This window comes from Pezoporus flaviventris, unplaced genomic scaffold (assembly GCF_033815535.1).
Source record: "Pezoporus flaviventris isolate CSIRO_AGI_PZ_B2104156 unplaced genomic scaffold, CSIRO_AGI_Pfla_v1 ptg000013l, whole genome shotgun sequence".
NCBI lineage: Eukaryota > Metazoa > Chordata > Aves > Psittaciformes > Psittacidae > Pezoporus > Pezoporus flaviventris.
The window spans coordinates 25113990-25131904 of record NW_026892561.1 but is presented as its reverse complement, the minus strand read 5'-3'; the positions used below and the strand labels follow the sequence as shown (position 1 = coordinate 25131904).

At 63.6% G+C, this 17915-nt stretch overlaps 3 protein-coding genes across 9 annotated transcripts in view; 2 read left to right on the top strand and 1 right to left on the bottom strand.

Moving 5' to 3' along the window:
• Positions 1-17915, top strand: part of CLCN2 (chloride voltage-gated channel 2) — an 82844-nt gene that overhangs the window by 51112 nt on the left and 13817 nt on the right. The gene's annotated exons all lie outside the window — the stretch shown is intronic.
• On the bottom strand, positions 600-2832 carry THPO (thrombopoietin). Of its 2 annotated transcripts, XM_061452375.1 has the most exons (5): positions 2393-2832; positions 1444-1571; positions 1274-1360; positions 897-1061; positions 600-795 (listed from the first exon to the last, which is right to left on the bottom strand). In XM_061452375.1, the coding sequence occupies exons 1-5, from the start codon at positions 2430-2432 to the stop codon at positions 613-615; spliced, it is 603 nt and encodes a 200-aa protein (XP_061308359.1). In that variant the 5' UTR covers positions 2433-2832; the 3' UTR covers positions 600-612. The 2 variants fall into 2 exon arrangements, with proteins under 2 accessions (XP_061308359.1, XP_061308358.1); XM_061452374.1 differs by having other exon boundaries at positions 1444-2832.
• On the top strand, positions 7676-17526 carry CHRD (chordin). Of its 6 annotated transcripts, none has more exons than XM_061452373.1 (24): positions 7676-7810; positions 9780-10047; positions 10397-10500; positions 10985-11111; positions 11519-11656; positions 11747-11867; positions 12746-12842; positions 12943-13084; positions 13159-13299; positions 13818-13900; positions 13991-14138; positions 14236-14342; positions 14422-14538; positions 14624-14780; positions 14868-15109; positions 15199-15312; positions 15580-15789; positions 15876-15969; positions 16112-16168; positions 16279-16382; positions 16539-16641; positions 16764-16918; positions 17056-17149; positions 17298-17526. In XM_061452373.1, the coding sequence occupies exons 2-24, from the start codon at positions 9924-9926 to the stop codon at positions 17363-17365; spliced, it is 2847 nt and encodes a 948-aa protein (XP_061308357.1). In that variant the 5' UTR covers positions 7676-7810; positions 9780-9923; the 3' UTR covers positions 17366-17526. The 6 variants fall into 6 exon arrangements, with proteins under 6 accessions (XP_061308357.1, XP_061308356.1, XP_061308355.1 ...); XM_061452372.1 differs by having other exon boundaries at positions 11510-11656; XM_061452371.1 differs by having other exon boundaries at positions 11510-11656; positions 13159-13305.

Here is a 17915-nt window from a genome sequence, read left to right as displayed (position 1 = left end):
AGCCATCCTGAGGCAAGATGGGCTTGATTAAACTAGGATGTGTTTTCTAGATCTGTCTCCGCTGGCTGAGGCTGTTGGGGAGCGGATGTGCTTGTGCTGGGGAGCAGAGAGAGCCTGTACCACTTTCCCAAAGGATGGGCAGTACAAACTTGCCCCAGGCTGTCCTGCGCGCCTCTCCGGGTGCTGCATGCTGGGGCTAGGGACCAGCAGGCAGGTGCATGTGGTGAGGTGCCGGCCGCAGCCCGCCCGCCCTGCAGCGCTGCCGGCTGCCGCGGGAGGGAGCTGGGCGCTGCGGGGAGAACCGAAGCGGCTGCCGCTTACTGAGGTGAGGCCCTTGGGGGTGTGCAAGCCCCTGCCAGGGCCACAACGGCAGCAGGAAAGGACACAAACAGCCCGTTATAAAAATAGCTCTTTAATTGTAAAGCATTCACAGTAGAGGTGCCTGCCTGGGTGGGAGCAGAGCATGTGCCCACTGCGTGGGTGTTGCTGCTGTCTTGTCTCCATGGGCTGTGTGGGCACAGCAGGCTTAAACAGCCAACCCTTTCCCTGTGGGCACCTTCCTGGGTACCCAGAGCACAGCTGGGCATCTGGCTGTGAGCCCTATGCACAGCCTCATCGGGCCCTGCACCGAGGGTCTGTGCCACCTGCCTGGCCTTGCTTGCACAAGTCCTTTGCCAGGTCGTGGAAGAAGAAGCGCAGCTTGCCCTGCACCAGCTGTCGGTAAGTGAGGAAGATGCCAGTGATGTGGGTCTGCTCCGTGGAGCGTGGGGAGCAGCCTGGCTCCCAGGGTCCTGCCTGAGGGTTGAGAGTGTGATGAGATGACAAATGCCGCCATACTCAGTGCAGTGCAGCCAACACTGCCCCAGGGTATTCTGGCTCAAGGTGGGAAGACTCACCTCCCAGCTGAAGGTCTGCAGGAGCAGGAGGAAGGAGTTGGCGTGTTGGTAAAGCTGGCTCAGCTGCCTGGCCCCGCACGGCTCGTTCACCTGGCCCTGGGCACCCACCACAGCTCCCACCAGCAGTGCCATGTCACACAGGATCTCCCGCCGCTTGGTCTCGTTCTGTGGGAGCAGGCAGCAAGTAGGCTGACCTCAGGCCTGGCTCATTCCTATGCCCATCCTAGGTCTGGAGGGGGGTTCTCCATCCCCCTGTACTACCAGGTGTGCTCACAGGCATCTTGTTTGGCACTTATGGTGCCTCTGCCAAACCAGAGTTTCCTTCTTCAGCCCTGTGAGCACTGCAGTGCCAGCACCATCCTCCCAGCCCCTCTCACCGATTTGGATTTCCACTGCTGGAGGCTGAAGTCCACCAAGGGCAGCACTGCGGGACAGCTGAGTGCAGGCAGCACCTGGCACTCGCCCTGTGGGGAACAGGAGATGCTGAGGTGAGATACCAGGAGCTGTGCCCACCTCTCATCTTGGGTTCAAGGGAGACTATCCTCACCACTCTCTTCTCCATGTCCTTGGCCTCCCCAATGTACTTCTGTATGAGTCTGTTGTCGCAGACCAGCCGTGTTGAGCTGGCATGGCCCTCTTCCATGTGCAGGAGAAAGGATGTGAGGAGGAGCAGTCCTGGGAGAGACTGGGTTACCTTGGGCACCATGCCATCCTCCCTGTTCAGGTCCAACCCTGGGGCCATGCCTGCAGTGGCAACCCTCACCCCAGCCTGTTGGTGGCTTTATTGGCCCAATGATGGGGGTGCAGGGAGAGGTGTAGGGGGGCTGAGGGAGGACGTGAGGTGCTGCACCCCTGTCAGCACAGGTGCCAGGAAGAGCCAGTGTTTCTGTGCTGGTGGTGTGTGCCGAGGGCCGCACAGCCACATCTGTACCAGGTTTTTCAGCTCCGCTCTGGGCTGGGCTGCTAGTGGGGAGCAGAGCCATGCTCCCAGTGCAGCCTGGGCCAGCTCTCCAGATCTTTGCCAGGAGCAGCTCTGGGTGTCACATGCACTATGGGGAATCCCTGCCTGCAGCATCCTGCAGTGTACAGCTGCTCACCGCTGCTCTGGCCAAGAGCTTGCCTTCCCCAGCACTGCCGGCATGCTGCTGCCAAGGATGTTTCTTGGCTGGGCAGCTGCAGCATCCTGGCACTAGGCATCTCCTCTCCAAACACCCTGTGTGCATCCACCTGCCTTAGCACTACACCTGTCCCCAGAAGGCCTTTGCACAGTCTGTTCCCTAGGGCAGGCATGGAGAGATGCTCGCCTGCCCATGAGCACTGGTAGGAGCCAGGTCCAACCAAACTAGAGCCACACTGGAGGCTTGCTGCCCACCTGTGGGGCTCATCTCTTGGGGTACCCATGCAGCGGATGCTTGGGTTGTACAGCCGTGGTGTCTGCTGCCAAAGCAATGCCCCTTCCTGCTCGCTCCCGTCCCCCCTTTTGGCTGCGCACTCACTGTTCAGCTCCATGCTCAGCTGGGGGCTTCGGCCCTGCATCTTCCACCCTGGGGCCAGCGGCTGCTCCCTGCCTCCCGTCCCCCTTCCATGGAGGGCGGTGGTGGCGCGGGCTCCCCGCGAGCTGCCCAGTGGGAATGGAGGGCCGGGGGCCGGGATTGCCCCCGGGACAGGACAGCACGGCGCGGCGCTCCGGCTCCGGCCTGGCCGCCCAGCCGAGGCAGCGCGATTTCCTGTTGTGTCGCCACTGACCTTCAAGCAAAACTGCAGCGGGGGCCCCGGGCCCGGGGGACGGCTTCCTGCCTCCGGCCGCTTCCTCCCTTGTCCTGGGGCGTGGGAAGGGCGTCCCTGGGGCTGCTCACCTGGCCCCTGGCCTGAGCACTTGGCTGCTGGCACTCCAGTGGTCAACACCTCAGCTGTGCCTGGCCAGGGGGTGAAGGTGGCCCTGATACCTGCAGAACGGATGGCATGGGTGACACTGAGCTGGGTGACCCTGGGATCATCACTCCTGACAGGTTCCTGCTCCTGGCTTTGGCAGCCAGGCATAAGGGCTACCAAAGACCCTTACCTGGAGATGGGGTCCAACCCCAGCAACCCTCACCCAGAGGCAGACCTCATCCCTGGTCAACTTTATCCAGGGGTGAGCCCCAACCCTGGTGATCCTCACCCAGAGGTGGAGCCCAACCCTGGTGATCCTCCCCCCGAGGTGGAACCCACCCCCAGTGAACCTTGGCCAGAGGTGGGCTCTGTTCCCTGCATCCAGCACCTAGGGGTAACTCAGGATCCTGGAGATCTGTGGTGTGGCTGTGGTGCATGGGGACCCCTCCGAGCCAGGGAAGGTGATGGAGTCCAGGGGTTTGTCTGGCACGTGGTCCCTGGGGCTGTTTCACAAGACATACTGGCTGTGGATGGGTGAAGTACCCACAGATACCCCCTTCCTGTGTAAGAGAAGCACTGGGGGTCTGTCCAGCACCAGGCCCTGGCATGGCTGTCACATCCCCCCTGGCAAACCCAGCCCCTGCCCTAGAGCACCCTGGCTGCTGGGGTGGGGGATGCACACACCCATACCTGTGTATACATGCATGTGTGTGCCCAAATAGCACACATATAAACACTCCCCATGTGCACGCACACTTCCTGCGGCACATGTCAGGATGCACGCACAGATAACTCTGGGAGCCAGGCAGCCCTCCACATGCTTCCCTTTGGCGGAGGACCCCTCCAGCTGATGTCCTCTAGCTCCCAGTCTCCCTGCAGCCTTGTGCTTCCTTCTCACACCACTGCTCTTGCACGCTCCCACCCCTGTCCCTGTGGCCAGCCGTTCCCGGCAGCGCCTGGCCGGGTGACAACAGTTGGAGTAAACACCTCAGCCCCGCTCCGCCTGCCCCATGCCCTGCTCAGCCCCCAGAGCCCACCTTGCAGGTCACGGGGTGCCCAGACGGGGGTCCAGCAGGTGCTGTGTCTCCAGGGATGAGGCTGGCAGCCTGGCTCATGTGGGGCACGGCTGGCAGGAGCCATGAGCACCGGGGTCAAACGCGGCCAGGCTTCCCCTGCTCAGCCATGCCTCGTCTCTGCGGACGTGACAAGCTGCAAACACGCCTGACAGCACCCTCAGCCCCTCCGACAGTGCTGGCCTTGCTCCTGCCACTGGCCCCGTGTCAGTCCCTGCCATGCACAGGTCCGTATCCTTCCCAGGGCACAAAGCCATTGATGATGACAGGCTGGAGGGCTGCAGTGCACTGCACTCCCTACTTGTCCTCATCACTAGGCAAATGAATTCATCGAGGGAAACCAGACAGCTGCTGGAAACTGGAAGTCTGCTGGACACCAGTGGGCACCAAGGCAATTAAACTGCCTTCAGCAGCCCCTTTACTTCAAAATGCTCTTTTTCAGTCATGCCAGAAGCTGGTGGGCAGCAGGAGCCTGTTCCTGTGGGCAACCTGGTATTCCTCTGCTGAGAAGGGCATTGCCAGTGTTTGCTGACCACAGCAGGCAGACAGAAGGGGATGTGGGAGGAGCCCCTGCTGCTGGTCCACTTTGTTTCCCACAGCAAAATCCAGAGATGCTGCATGCTGTGGAGGGAAGGGGAGTGGGGATAGTGAGTGAGGGTCAGAGAGCTCGGTGTGGCATGGAGGTTCTGGCAGAGGTGAGCAGGTATCTGGCAGGGGGCAGGAAGCTGGGGGGGAGGGGGGGCTGCGGGGCTGTGCAGCTGGCCAGATCCTGGTGCCAAGTTTCCCACCTCTCCTTACAGGGTGCAAAGTGCCGGGAATCCCACTGCGGGGGGGCGGCTGTTTGCACCCACTTCGCCAAGGTGCTGACGGTAGCCGGAGGTGCCAAGCAGAAGGGGGGGGGACGGAGCGACGTGTGGCACAGCTGCTGACCCACAGGCCACCCAGATGTGCTCGGTGGGCACCCTCAGGGATGTCAGTGCAAGGCGGGGGGGGGGGGGGGTCATGGGAAGCAAACCTGGGCTTCCAGGGACGGGGGGGGTGTGTGTCTCAGCCCCCTTTGAAGCCCCCATAAAAGGGTCCGGCATAAAGGGAAGAGAAAGTCAAAGGAACAAAGCAAGCAGCTAATCCCGGCATGAGCAAACAGCCCCGTTTGCTCAGGGCACAGCTGTCCCCGGGACGGGGGAAAAGAGCACAGCAGGATTGTGGGGGAGCCAGGCAGCGGGGGACCCTCTACCCCTGCCGGTCCGCTCCCTGGGTGAGGGAAGCTCCGGGGGCTGGGTGTCTCCTGACCCCTCCGGGCCATTTCACGTTTGCATATTGCCAATAAACATCCGTGGTCAGATCCCGCTCCCCATGCCCTCCGCATCACGCTCTGCTCCCTGCCAGCCCGTCCCACGGTGCTGCTGGGCATATGGGCTTGCAAAGGCCACCTTGGCCGGGGTGCTGCAGCTCACGGGGTGAAGGCTGGCAGGGTTTTCCCCATCTTTCCTAATTCCCAGCAGGCTACACGCTGCCCGGTACCCAGCACAAAGCCCTAGGTATTGTCCAGAGGATGCCCATGGGCGAACCCTGCATCTGCTCCCTTTCAGCTTGTGCCAGTGGCTCTGCTGGAGTTTGGGGTGACCCCATTGTGTCACCTTCTCCTATCCTGCTCCTCAGCTGAGCTCCCCACCCCAGTGAGGGTCACAGGGGGTCCTGGGAGGGCACCTCAGCCCTCTGCCTCCATCCCGCGGGGTGGTGAATGGGTTAATGCCAGGCGGCCGAGCCGCAGGTGGGCGCAAGAATGAAATTCCTTCTCGCTGTCCTGCGAAGTCTGGGCACAAATATTTGCCTGCATGTCCGGTGGGGAGGGGGGAGACCACCATCACTCTGGGAGTTTGCTAATCCCCATGCCAAACACAGCCCTCCATGCCCTGCATGCCCCCCACCTTCCCCCTGCTGGGGTTGCCCCACAGCAAGGGGAAGAGGAGACATTTGGGGCCAAGGGAATACCAGCACATTTGGGTGCTCCTATAAGCAGGGAGCTCTATAGAGTTGACGAGTGCTAGAAGCAGGTATGGTACTCCAGGACAAAGCCAGGATCTGCATGGCATGGCAGACAAGGCTGTTTTGGGGTCTCCATCCTGCTCCCTGAGCTGTGCCTGCTGCAGCAGTGCAGGATGAAGACAAGAGCCCCAACCATCCCCGTCATGCCAGCAATGCACCCTCCATAATAAAGTCCATGTGTTCGCAGACAGAAAACAGCCGCTTTCCACGTCCTCCGTCACTCCCCCAAACTGCATCCCCATCCCTGTACCTGCCACCCCCAAAACCCCCTCCATCCCCAGACCCCCCTGGCTTTTGTCTGGGGCAGCCCAGTGCTGCAAGCCGCCTACCAGTTGTGCAAATATTGCTGGAACGACTGTAATCCCCGTGTCCAACGTGAATTATGAGATATTTCCACCCATTACGACAGCCCCCCCCCACACACCCCCCCCCACCCTGCCGCGTGTGTGCGAGGCTGGGGGGGATTAGTCACGGTGCAAGCCGCGATCAGCTCAAAGCTTTGGGGAAGCTGATGGCTCTCTGCACCCTGGGTCGGTCGAGGGGGGCTCGTTTTGGCAAGAGGGAGTGCCCCTTGCGCCTTCCTGGCTCTTGGCTCATGGCTGCTGGGGTGCCTGGGAGGCGGTGGGAAGGGGCCCGAGGTGTGCGGTTTTGCCTCGACCCCATCGCCGGGCAGCAGAGGCTCCTTCCTGCCGCTGGAGCCCTGCTCATGTTCAAAGCCGCAAGCAGGCAGCAGCTAATGAGGCCAGACAATAGGGAGCTGCGTGGGGCAGGAGGCTGGCGAGGGCCTCTGTGACACCCGCACGCCAAGCACGGCCCTGGCACCGTGGCCCACAGGACCCTTGCTGTTGGACAGGGCATATGCCCACAAAGTCCTGGTGGCCCTGGTGGCCACCTGGAGGGTGTCATCAGGAAGTCCCACCCGTTCTGTGCTAGGGTGGCACTCACAGGGGACACCATCACCCCACCCAAGGACAAGCTGGGTGCCTGCTCTGGTAGAGGTGCTGAAGGGTGTGGGTGCCTGGCAGGGTGGTCGGGGCTGCCCATGGCCAGCCAGCTCCATCCCCATGTGGTTCCAGCTGCCCACAGCCGGCAGCCCTGTTGGGGATGTGCTGGTGCCAGGCCTGGCTCTGGAGTGCCTCAGAGCCGCCTTTGTGCAGGGTGCTGCCGGCACACATGTGCTGGTGCTGGGAAGCAGCTGCTGGGACCCAGACCCTTTCCCAAGTGCCGGCGCCATCCTCCTCCCCACCAGCCCAGAGACCCCCGAGGTTCTGTCAAGCCACCCTCTGCCCTCACATGGAGGCACCCCATGGCATGTCCAGGGGCAGCCAGAGCTGCGGATGAGGGACGCCCAGGCACGGCTGGGACATCCCTTTATCCATTTCACCTCTGTCGGCGTGCCCCCGTTGCAGTGGCAATACCCCCTCCCTGAGCAGGGCTGCCCTCCTGCACTGCCAGGCCCTGTGCCAGCATACCACCCCTATCCCAGCCCGGCAGTGCCAGACCACCCTCACAGCCCCCCTTTCCCTCACGCTGCCACCCTGTGCCTCAGTTTCCCCCATGCCGAGGACTGCAGACAGGCGGGTTCCCTGTCTCTCCTTCCTTTCCCTGGGAAAGGGGAGGGAGCTTCCCCTGCCGCTTCCCTGCTTCCCCGAGTCCCGCAGCCGAGCCAGGAGACTGTGACGAGCTCTGGGTTCGCGGAGCCAGCAACAGATTCCTGGCACCGGCAGAGCGTCCGGGAACCGTCGCCCGCCTCCTCCCTGCTCGGCCCTGCTCACGTCCCGCCGTCCCTCAGGGCCGCTGCCGTGCCGCAGTGGACACCGTGCTGTGACGCTGGCACGGCCTCGGAGAACCCAGTCTTCCCCTGCCCACTGCGCTGCCGGATCCCAGGCCCGCGGGAACGCTGGGAGAGAGAAGCCGGGACAGGTCAGTGGCACTGCAGGGGACAGCAGGGAGGGCACGGGGCCAGGGGGTACCATGCTATCAGGCATGGTCCCCATGTGCAGAAAGTTCTTGGAAGCACCAGAGCATTGGGCATTGCCATGCCCAGGGGATGCCTGAGGCCCTGGCAGTGTCCCAGCCCTGGCAATGCCGTGGGCCATCCCACTGGGGGAAGACCATCTGCTCCTCACTGCCTCCTGCCAGCACCAGCTCCTGCCATGGGCAGATCCCCAGCATGGCCAAGGCCCCACAGCCCCGCTGCCCTTGCTGGAGAGGTGCCCACTGCTCAGGGATCCGTGCCAAACAGGGGCAGGGAACAGGATGGGGCAGCTGCGACCAAGCTGGAGATAGGCAGCTCCATGTGGGCTGACTGGGGGCACGGGGCGGTGGGCTGCAACCCACCCCAGCTGCTTGCTGGGCCATGGGGAGGCCCAGGAGGAGCCTTCTAGGGAGGCAGGGGCTTGTTGTGCTCCAGCTGTGCCGTGTTTCCCTAGCTACACTGCGCAGCTGGCCGGGTGTTTGTACCGCCCGGAGTTGATTTTGGCAGCTCTGCGTTTCCCCCTCCTCCCTTCCCCATGTGCCTTCCCCTCCGGGGGCGCCTGCTCGCCATGCACCCGCCACCCGTCCCTGCCACCCTCAGTGGAGGTCTCAAGGCAGGGACACGGCTGGCACACAACGGCCTCCTCCTAACAGTGTGTGCCTCAGTTTCCTCAGCTGGATGATGCTCTCCCCAGGCTTTTCTATGGTGTGCACTCACTGCCCGCCATCTTCGCCAGCTCAGGCACATGTGGGTGATGAGCAGGACTGGTGCTGGGTGCTGCTCTCTCAGCCTCTTCCACAGCTGCCCCCTCCCTTCCCCAGGCAAGGTAACCCAGGCACCCAGGCTCCTGTCCCACTGCAGCCACTGTCACTGGTGGGCAGCAGCCCAGGGTCCTGCCCTGAAGCCTTCCTCTGCCCAGGATGGACATCAGCCAGAGGGATTTAGGGGTTTCGAGGGCACAAGTTGTGGGGTGCATGCGACTTTGCAGAATGCAGTGTGGGTTGGAGGGGTGCAGCATGCTTCAGGGACCTATGCTCAGGGCTGCTGAGCATGGAGGATCTTTATGTCCTGAGGAAAGGCTGGCTGCATGGGAGAGGTCTGCAGGGGGTCCATGTGCCACAGGGAACAGTGTGGATGGACAGTGCCCTGCAGCGCCCCATGTCCTGGAGTGCCAAGTGGTCTGAGAATGGGCCAAATGGATGGAGGAGTCCCCAGGCTGTCCCATGCCTTGGGGGCCCTACAAGCCCTGGGAGTGCTATATGGATGGGAAGGCCCCGGGATGCCCTGTGCCCAGAACATGCCCCATGCTAGGGAAGAGTATATGGATTGAGGAGGGGAGCATTTGAATGAGGGTGCCCCACAGATGCCTTGTTACCAAGGAGGCTTATGTGGATGAGGGACTCCCTAGTGGTTCATATGCATGGGGGCATGCCCAGGAAGTCCAGTGCCCCGGAACACCCTGAGCTCTGTGGAAGGAATGTGGATAGCGGTGTCTCCACAGTGTCCTGTGTCCCGGGGTGTTATGTGGATTGCACGGTTGGGTGTTCTCAAGATGCCCAGCTCCTGGGTGTGCCCCGTGCCCTGCAGGAGGGTATGTGGATGAAGGCATCCCTCAGAGGATGTGGATAAAGGCATCCCTCACGTGCCCTGGGGCTGGCATGTGAGGGGAGATGCTCTGCACCCTGGGGTACTCCAAGACAGGGGGAGGGGGGCAGTGGATGGGGGGGTCCCCAGGACACCCCGATGGAGGTTACCCAGTGCCCGGCGGGGCAGCTGCGCCCCCCGGGGTGCCGTGGGATGGCCCATGCCCGGCGGGTTCTGTGCCCGAGGCGGGGGTTCAGATCGCGGCGGGGGCTCGTCCCCCCCCGACCGGTCGCTGCCTGCGCCTCATTAGCGGGGCCTTTGTTTGCACAGGGCTCGCAGCTCCCGCTTGCCCATGCCGCCGCCTATAAAGCGGAGCCGGAGCCGGCGGTCGGGCAGAGGCGGCGGCAGCACCCGGCAGCGCCCGGCCCCCCCTCCCCGCCCCCGGCCGCCTGCCCGCCCCGGCCGACCGGCACGATGCGCGCCGCGCTGCTCCTGCTGCTCGCCCTGCTCCTGCTGCTGCCCGGCCGCGCCGCCCGCCCCAAGCTCGCCCTGCCCATCCGGCCTGACACGGACCCGCTGCCCCCCGGAGGGGCGGCAGGTAGGAGACCCCATTCCCTCCTCCGCTCCAGCCACCCCCCGTCCTGTACCAAGCCGCTGTCGCGCCCCCCTTCGTATGTCTCGCTTCGTCCACCCCCTTCCTGCCACCCGCACCCGCGTCCTTGCACCGCATGCCTGCACCTCCCTTTCCTCCCCTTTTCTTGCATCGCGCATCCCGCTCCGGGTTTCCCGGGTGGTCGGGAGCGGCACCGGGAGCGGGATCGGGAGCGGTCGCCGTGCCCAGCGGGCGGCGGGGCGGTGCCGGCAGCTGTCCGGGGCTGCGGCAGGGGGGTATCAGCGGCCCAGAGGTGACGGGGGCGACGGTGGTGGTGGCGGTGGGGTCTCCGCAGGCTGCGCCTTCGGGGGTCACTTCTATGACCTGGAGGAGACGTGGCACCCGGACCTGGGGGAGCCCTTCGGGGTCATGCGCTGCGTTATCTGCCACTGCGAGCCGGTGAGTGCCCTTGTACCCCCCTTCCCGAGGGAGATTCCTCCAGGACCCGGCCCTGCTGGGAGGGAACTGGAAGAGGGGGAGTTTTCTACCCCTTCATCCAATACAGCCCCTCCTCACGGAGAAGGGAAGCGGGGATCCCTCCAGCCAGCCGGACACCTGGATGTCCTCCCCCGCGGCAGCAGGGGGAAGAAGGGGGTTTAAAGGATCAGGCTTCATTCCTCCTCCACCTCCTCGGGGATGGGCCCCGGCCCCCTCCTTCCCTCCGAACAGCCCCCAGGGGCCGGGGCTGGAGGGGCCATGCACAGCTGGGCAAGGGGCTGGGGGCCGTGGGGAGGGGGCCCGGGCTTGGCTGCCGTTCAGGCAGCTGGGGGCTGCGCAAGGTGTCCGTGCTGCCCGCGGGGGCTCCAGATGGGCTGGGATGGGGTATCCAAGTTGGCCGGGGGGGGGCAGACATTGACACGACTCTCCCGGGCTTTTCCCGCAGCAGAGGAACCGCCGAGGGAAGCCGGCAGGAAAAGTGAACTGCAAGAACATGAAGCAGGACTGCCCGGTGCCCGCCTGCCCACGGGCCACGCTGCTGCCCGGGCACTGCTGCCACACCTGCCCCAAAGGTGAGGCCAGCGGCTGCCTCCCTGCAGGAGGGTTCCCCGTGGGTTGGGGAAGGGGGCACTGCACGCACACTTCCAAAAAGGGCTGCTTGCTTTGTTATGGAGGTTGTCATTGCCCTGCGGGATGCTTGCAAGGTGGTGGTCATGTGGAAACCCTGGTGGGAACAGCTGTCCCCACACCACCCTGGAAGGGGTGTCAGAAGGGTGCTTAGGGCTCAACATCCTGCCTGTCCATCTGCCTGTGCCCAGTATGCCCCCACATGCAAGCTCAGAGCCCCATGGTGATTCACAGGACACATCTCAGTCTGTCTTTGGAGGGGGTATTACTGCCTCCCCCCTCTGAGCTCTTGGGCACAAGGAGCGTGGTGCAGTGGTCTCCCCCTGTGCTCATCTCATGCCAGCTTTGCCAGGACCCCCAGAGAAGAGTCCTGCACTTGCCCTCGACACCTTTGAGTACTTCCAGGACAAGGAGGATGACCTGGACAAGCCCTACAATGACCGCTCCTATGTCAGCTCTGAGGGGCTGGCCCGTGATGATGCCCGCACAGGTGAGTTGCCCACCCAGGCAGGCAGCAGTAGTGTGGGCACCCCTTCCCCCCCCCCCGTGCTCCCCACTGTCATCAACATCTGCTCACCAGAGTTCGTGGCCTTGCTGACGAGTGGTGGCCCAGAGCTGTGGCACCGGACGTCCAGTGCAGTGGCCAAGGCTCGCTTCACCCTGCTGCGCTCCTACCTGCTCTTCTCCATCAGCTATGGGCGGTGAGTCCTGCCTGCTCCCTGTTCTCTGCCCAGGCCATCACAGCGGGCACCCACCGCCCAGAAAAGGGGGGGATGCAGCAGTGCTTGTGCCTCAGTTTCCCTTCCGACCTCCCCCTGCAGTGCCACAGCCTTGCACTGGCAGGGTGAGAGATCTGGGGAGGGGTCGGTGTGCTGGGGGTCCAGCCTGGGCGAGCAGCCGGGATTTCGGCACACCCACGGCGCCGGCCGGGCCTCACCCCTTCGCCTCCAGGTCTGGAGCGTGAACAAATGGGAACGGCTCCAGGGCTCCATGGAGGACGCGGGCGCCGCGGAGCAGAGGCGCTGTGCCGCGCAGCAGGCTCTGCCGCCGGGATCCCCCATCCTCACTGTGCCCTCGCCCGATGCCCGGCGGCAGCCGAGCCGCTCCTCTCCCTCCCTTCCTCCTTCCTGCTCCAGTTTCTTCTGCTCTTCTTGCTTCCAGGCCCCTTTGCATAGTAAAGTGGTGACTAATTTCCAGCTCCAACCGGGGGAGCCAAACGGAGCCGAAAATGCTCCTAATTTACAGCCGGGCCCAAGCGCTCGGCTGCTGGCGGGTCCTGCTCTGCCGCCGTTCCCGGTGGGCACCCCGCTCCTGCCCCAAGCAGCTCTGGCACCGCTCCGGAGCAGGGGAGCCCAGGGACCAGTGCCGAGTTGGCACCCGGCGGGATGGCCGGCTGGGTGTGGACTGGCAGAGCATGGCGCTTGGGACCCCACGGGGGGATGTCACCCTTCTCTTGCCCACCCCATATCTTTTAGTGTGCCCTCCCCGATGCATCCCTGTGCCCAGTGCTGAGGGAGGGTGGTGCCAGGGGACACGGGGCCGGGCAGGAGGTCCTTGCTCATCCCCTGTGTGCCTGCAGGCTGGGGCGGCCGAGCCGGGTGCGTTTCAGTGACCCTGAGGGCAATGTGTTGTTCGAACACCCCGTGCAGAAGACCGCTACCTCCGAGGATGGCATGGTGAGAGGGGAAGGGAGGGCACAGGGCACGGTACCCCTTCCTCTCCCTCCCTGGGTATGCGGTGGCCCCAGCCGCTGCCCAGCCCTGCCGTCACCCACAGCTCTGCGGGATGTGGAGGACAGTGTCCAAGGCCAACGTCCAGCTGCTGAGGGGGGAGCAGCTCCGTGTGTCCCTTGTCACCCGTACACAGCCCTCTGGAGAGGTCCATGGGCAGATCATCAAGCACCGGGCGCTCTTTGCTGGTCAGTCCTGCTCCCGCCTGCCCAGCGGGTGGGTGCCCATCATGATGCCTCTCACACCTCCTCTCCCCACACAGAGACGTTCAGTGCCATCCTGACCTCATCGGACCCCACACACCTGGGTGCTGGGGGCATGGCCATGCTGACACTGAGTGACGCAGAGAACAACCTGCACTTCATCCTCATGGCCCGGGGACTGCTGGAGCCTGGTGCCGGGGGTGAGGGTGGGCACAAGCACCTTGCGGGTCCTTGCACTGCTGGGGGCAGGGGGTGCTGAGTAATGCTGGGAAGTCCATGGCATGGATGTAGCTTGGGGTGCAGGAGTCAGGGTGGGTGCTTGGGCTACGTGTAGGGCTCAGGGTTGTTATAGGGGCTGTGCATGGTAGAGGTAGGGGTGAGGTGTTCATAGAGGTTGTTGCATGATTAAGGATCTGCACTGGTTGGGGTGTGTGGTGCGTACCTATGGGGGGCCATGGGGCCAGGGGATGCCGAAAGGCATATGGAATGGGAGATCAGTATGCAGAAGGATGGATTTAGGATGTGGGTTGTCCAAGGGTTTGAAGAGTGCAGAGAGGAATGGTGGGGGTCACTGTGTGTGCAGTGTCCAGTCATGCAGGACAGTGGGGATTGGGTGCTGGGGTTTGGTGGTGGTGGACACAGAGGGTGGGTTTGGGGGGCAGAGGGACAGAGGTCACAGGCCCCATCCAGTGGGTCTAACCCCCTCCGCCATGGCCAGAATCCCCCTCGGTTCCGCTGCGAGTGCGGATCCTGCACCAGGGCCAGACACTGCGGGAGGTCCATGCCAACATTACCGTGGAGGTAAAGCCCTCTGTTCCCCCATATTGCCCTGGCAGCCACAGTGCCCTCCGTGCCAGGGCTGAGCCGTGGCACTGTGACTGCCCCTGGCAGGACCCTGACTTTGCGGAGGTACTGAGCGAGCTCTCTGCCCGTGAGCTGCAGTGGTTGGTGCAGGGGCAACTCCGCATCGTGGCTGAGACAGAGGGCCAGCATGCACGCCAGCTGGCAGGCACCATCACCACACGCCGCAGCTGTGACAGTGAGCATGGGGCAGGCACCCTAGGGCACAGGAGGATTGCCTATGGCCCGCATGCCAACCTTCTCCCCTGCCCTGTGCCTCTCTCCCTGGGTTGAAGCCATACAAAGTGTGCTGTGTGGAGCAGACGCCTTGCTGCCAACCAAGACAGGGGCTGCAGGCTCGGCCAAGCTGGCACTGCATGAAAATGGCACCCTGGAGTACCAGGTAGGTTGGGGCACTTGTGTCCTTCCGGGGGGATCCCAGGAGGCATCTCTGGCACTGCTCCTCAGCATCCTGCCCACAGGTGCAGGTGGTGGGCACTGCCAGTGAGGTGGTGGGCATCACGCTGGAGACCAAACCCCGGCGGAAGAGCAAGAGGAACATCCTGTTTGATATGACACCCAGCTACAAGGACGGGCTGGTGAGCACTGAGTGGCACTGGAGGGTTAACACGGGAACTTTGGATAAGTCCCCATCCCAACCTGTGTGGTTTCCTGTGGTGCCAGGCCTGGGGCACCTGGCAGAACCCCAGTGCCCGCGATGCCCACATGCTGCTGCAGAATGAGCTCTTCCTCAACGTGGCCACCAAGGACTGGGCAGAGGGTGAGCTGCGGGGCCAAGTCATCTCCTTGCCCTACAGTGGGCTGCTCATCCGCTACACAGGTACTGGGGAGCACTGAGGGTGGTAACAGGGGGCAGTGGGGCAGCCCCCACACCCTGCTGCCTCCCATGGCTCCTGTCTGTGCGCAGAGATGCCCGTGGTGCTGGCTGGACAGCTGGTGTCCCCCCCGGTGGGCAGTGGTGCAGCGGGGCATGCCTGGCTCTCGCTGGATGAGCACTGCCACCTGCACTACGAGATCTCGGTGGCGGGGATGGGCCGCCCAGCCGATGGCACCATCAGTGCCCATCTCCATGGTGTGGCTGAGCTGGGTGAGATGGGCACCCGGCCCCACCAGCACAAGCGCCTGCTCAAGGGTTTCTACAGCACCGAGGTGAGGCGGGCACCTGGCTGGGGAGCTCCATGGTGGGGGCCAGGCCAGCCCTCACGTGCTTCCCTCTGGCGCCTCTCTCACGCTGGCAGGCTCAGGGGGTGGTGAAGGACCTGGATGCTGACCTGCTGCAGCACCTGGCACAGGGCACTGCTTTCCTGCAAGTCAGCACCAAAGCCCACCCTAATGGAGAAATGCGAGGACGGGTAGGTCCTCATCTGCACAGGTCCACATCACACACATCTGTCCCCATCCCCACCACTGCCTGCGGTCCCCAGATGGATGGTACTGCCTGGAGCGGTGTGGGAAGGGCACAGGAAGGAGGCCATGCTGTGGAATGGTCCCAGCAGCCCAGTGTGATGTGTACTGTGGTCATGGGTGCTTCTTCCACCAGCCCTGTCCATGGAGGACATCTGGGCATTGGTAAGGAAAGAGGATCCCCAGGCAGTGCCAACCCTGTTGCCTCTCTCCAGGTGCACATCCCCAACCAGTGCCATGGAGGGACGCGCCTGGCCCCTGGGGAAGCCCTGGGGGAGGCCGAGCTCCCCGAGGACACCAAGACCAGGGATCTGGAGCAGCTGAAGAAGGACCCCAACTCCTGCTTCTTTGAGGGGCAGCACCGGGCACACGGCACTCAATGGGCACCTGACTATGACAAGAAGTGCTCCATCTGCAGCTGCCAGGTATGGGCTAGGGGTGCATGCTGGGGGGGACGATGCATCACTGTCAGTAGTGTCCCCTGTGACAAGCACTGACCTGCTGCCCCCAGAAGCGCACGGTGATTTGCGACCCCATCCTGTGCCAGCCCCTCAACTGTACCCGCCAGCTGCACCCCGAGGATCTGTGCTGCCCCATCTGCGAAGGTACCTGGGGCATAGGGGGTCCCAGGCCAGGGGGCTGGGGGAGCAGGGGCTTCCCTGTGGGAGCAAGGTGGGGAGTCCCTCTCTGAGCCTCTGCTGCTGTCACTGTGTGCACCTAATGGCCTTGCTCAATCTTTCCTTGCAGAGAAGAAGACTGGGCAGGAGGAGCTGAAGCTGGAGCGGGCACGGGACAGTAGTGAGGGTGAGTTCTAGCAGGCATGGGCTGAGGGGGCTGCTCTCCCCTTCTGGCCTCCCTGGCATCTCCAAGAGGGCTGTGCCCACCTCTTCTTATTTCTTCTCTTCCTCTCCCAGGCTGCTACTTCGATGGGGACAAGACTTGGCGAGGCTCTGGCACCCGCTGGCACCCTGTTGTGCCCCCCTTTGGCCTCATCAAATGTGCCATCTGCACCTGCAAGGTAAGTGCTAGTCCCAGCTCCCCCCTTGCCTCACAGCCTGGTCTGGTGGCAGAGCTGCTCCAGGACCCATGGGTGCCCACAGCTACTGGTCATTGTAGCAGGGTCTCAAACCAGGGAGATGGTCTTGTGTTGACTGCCTCAGTGTACTCCCTGCAGGGCACCACGGGTGAAGTACACTGCGAGAAGGTGCAGTGCCCTCGGCTCACCTGTGCCAACCCTGTGCGTGTCAGCCCCTCCGACTGCTGCAAGCAGTGCCCAGGTACCTGCACCCCCTCCTGCTCTATGGTCTCCCAGCACAGCCCCTGCATGCCACCACTGGCAGTGCCACGAGGCCTGGCAGCGCCACGAGGCCTGGCAGCTTCCCTGTGCTCTTCCCTGCAGCCCCAGAGAAGAGTGTCCCTGAGCTGGCTGACACCATGCAGGCAGATGGGCCACGGGCATGCCGCTTTGGGCGCCGCTGGTACCTCAACAATGAGAGCTGGCATCCCTCCGTGCCCCCCTTTGGAGAAATGAAGTGTATCCTGTGCTGGTGTGTGGTGAGTGGCAGGAGGGGAAGGAGCCCCTGTGCCAGTCCACAGTACTTTGGGGAGGGGAGACCAGTCCAGGGTAGCTACATCCTGAGAAGCCGCCAGCCACCGAATCCCCATGCTCAGACCCTCTTTCTGCCCCACAGTCAGGGGAGACACACTGCCAGCGCCAGGAGTGCCCACCAGCTGCCTGCACCAGCCCTGCCAGAAGGGACAACCCCTGCTGTGCCAAGTGCCACGGTGAGTGCCACTGCTCCCCCAGACACCCTGTGGTGGCCTCTGCACCTTCCCAGCTCCCTTGGTGCTGAGCCAGGGCTGTGACCAACCCAAATGCCCTCCTGGCACCTGCCATGCCCATCTCTCAGCCCCACTTTCCCCTCCCCTGCAGCCCCAGATGCCCCCGTGGATGCACGGGAGAAGGTTCATGATGCCAGGGCAGAGGCATGGAGCCGCTGAGCAGTGACTGCTGCCCAGAGTGGGGCGAGCATACAGTGAGGCTGGGTGGCTGTGGGGGGGTCCTGGCTGCCCATCGCCCCCATGCAGGGCAGGGGGCACAGAGGAGCACAGCAGGGTGGACACAGCCAGGCACCCAGCCTGGGCACCCCTTCCTGGCCTGGCCACGGGTGCCTTCTCACGCCCCTGGGCAGTGGCTGGGCTGGTGGAGGCACCCACTGCCCTCCCGTTTCAAGCCCCCTCAGCCAGTGGGCGCAGTGGGCATGGTGCCTGCCTTGTACATAGTGTAAAATCCCTCCAGACCCCGTCTCCCTCTGCCCCCCCCCCCCCCCCCCCCCCCCGGCTTGGCCGGGCTCATCACGTAATTTATGGTGCCCATGGACGGGGGTCCTGATGTATTTATTAAAAGCAGAGATACTGCCCACCTGGCTCCCTGCCTCTTTCTCTAGCAGCAGCAGCAGGGCTGCATCCCACGCTGGGCTCCAGTGGGATTTGCAGGCCTTGCTGAGTTTGGGGATGCATAATTTGGGAGGGGAAACTGGGGAACATGGGT

Coding starts and splice junctions, on each gene's coding strand:
- CHRD (XM_061452367.1), top strand. CDS start 10,123: ATGTCTCGCTTCGTCCACCCCCTTCCTGCCACCCGCACCCGCGTCCTT. Junction 11,657..11,746: donor CCGTGATGATGCCCGCACAG/GTGAGTTGCCCA, acceptor TCTGCTCACCAG/AGTTCGTGGCCTTGCTGACG. Junction 14,139..14,235: donor CACACGCCGCAGCTGTGACA/GTGAGCATGGGG, acceptor CCTGGGTTGAAG/CCATACAAAGTGTGCTGTGT.
- THPO (XM_061452374.1), bottom strand. CDS start 1,638: ATGGCCCCAGGGTTGGACCTGAACAGGGAGGATGGCATGGTGCCCAAG. Junction 1,361..1,443: donor AGGACATGGAGAAGAGAGTG/GTGAGGATAGTC, acceptor TGTTCCCCACAG/GGCGAGTGCCAGGTGCTGCC. Junction 796..896: donor TGCAGACCTTCAGCTGGGAG/GTGAGTCTTCCC, acceptor CTCAACCCTCAG/GCAGGACCCTGGGAGCCAGG.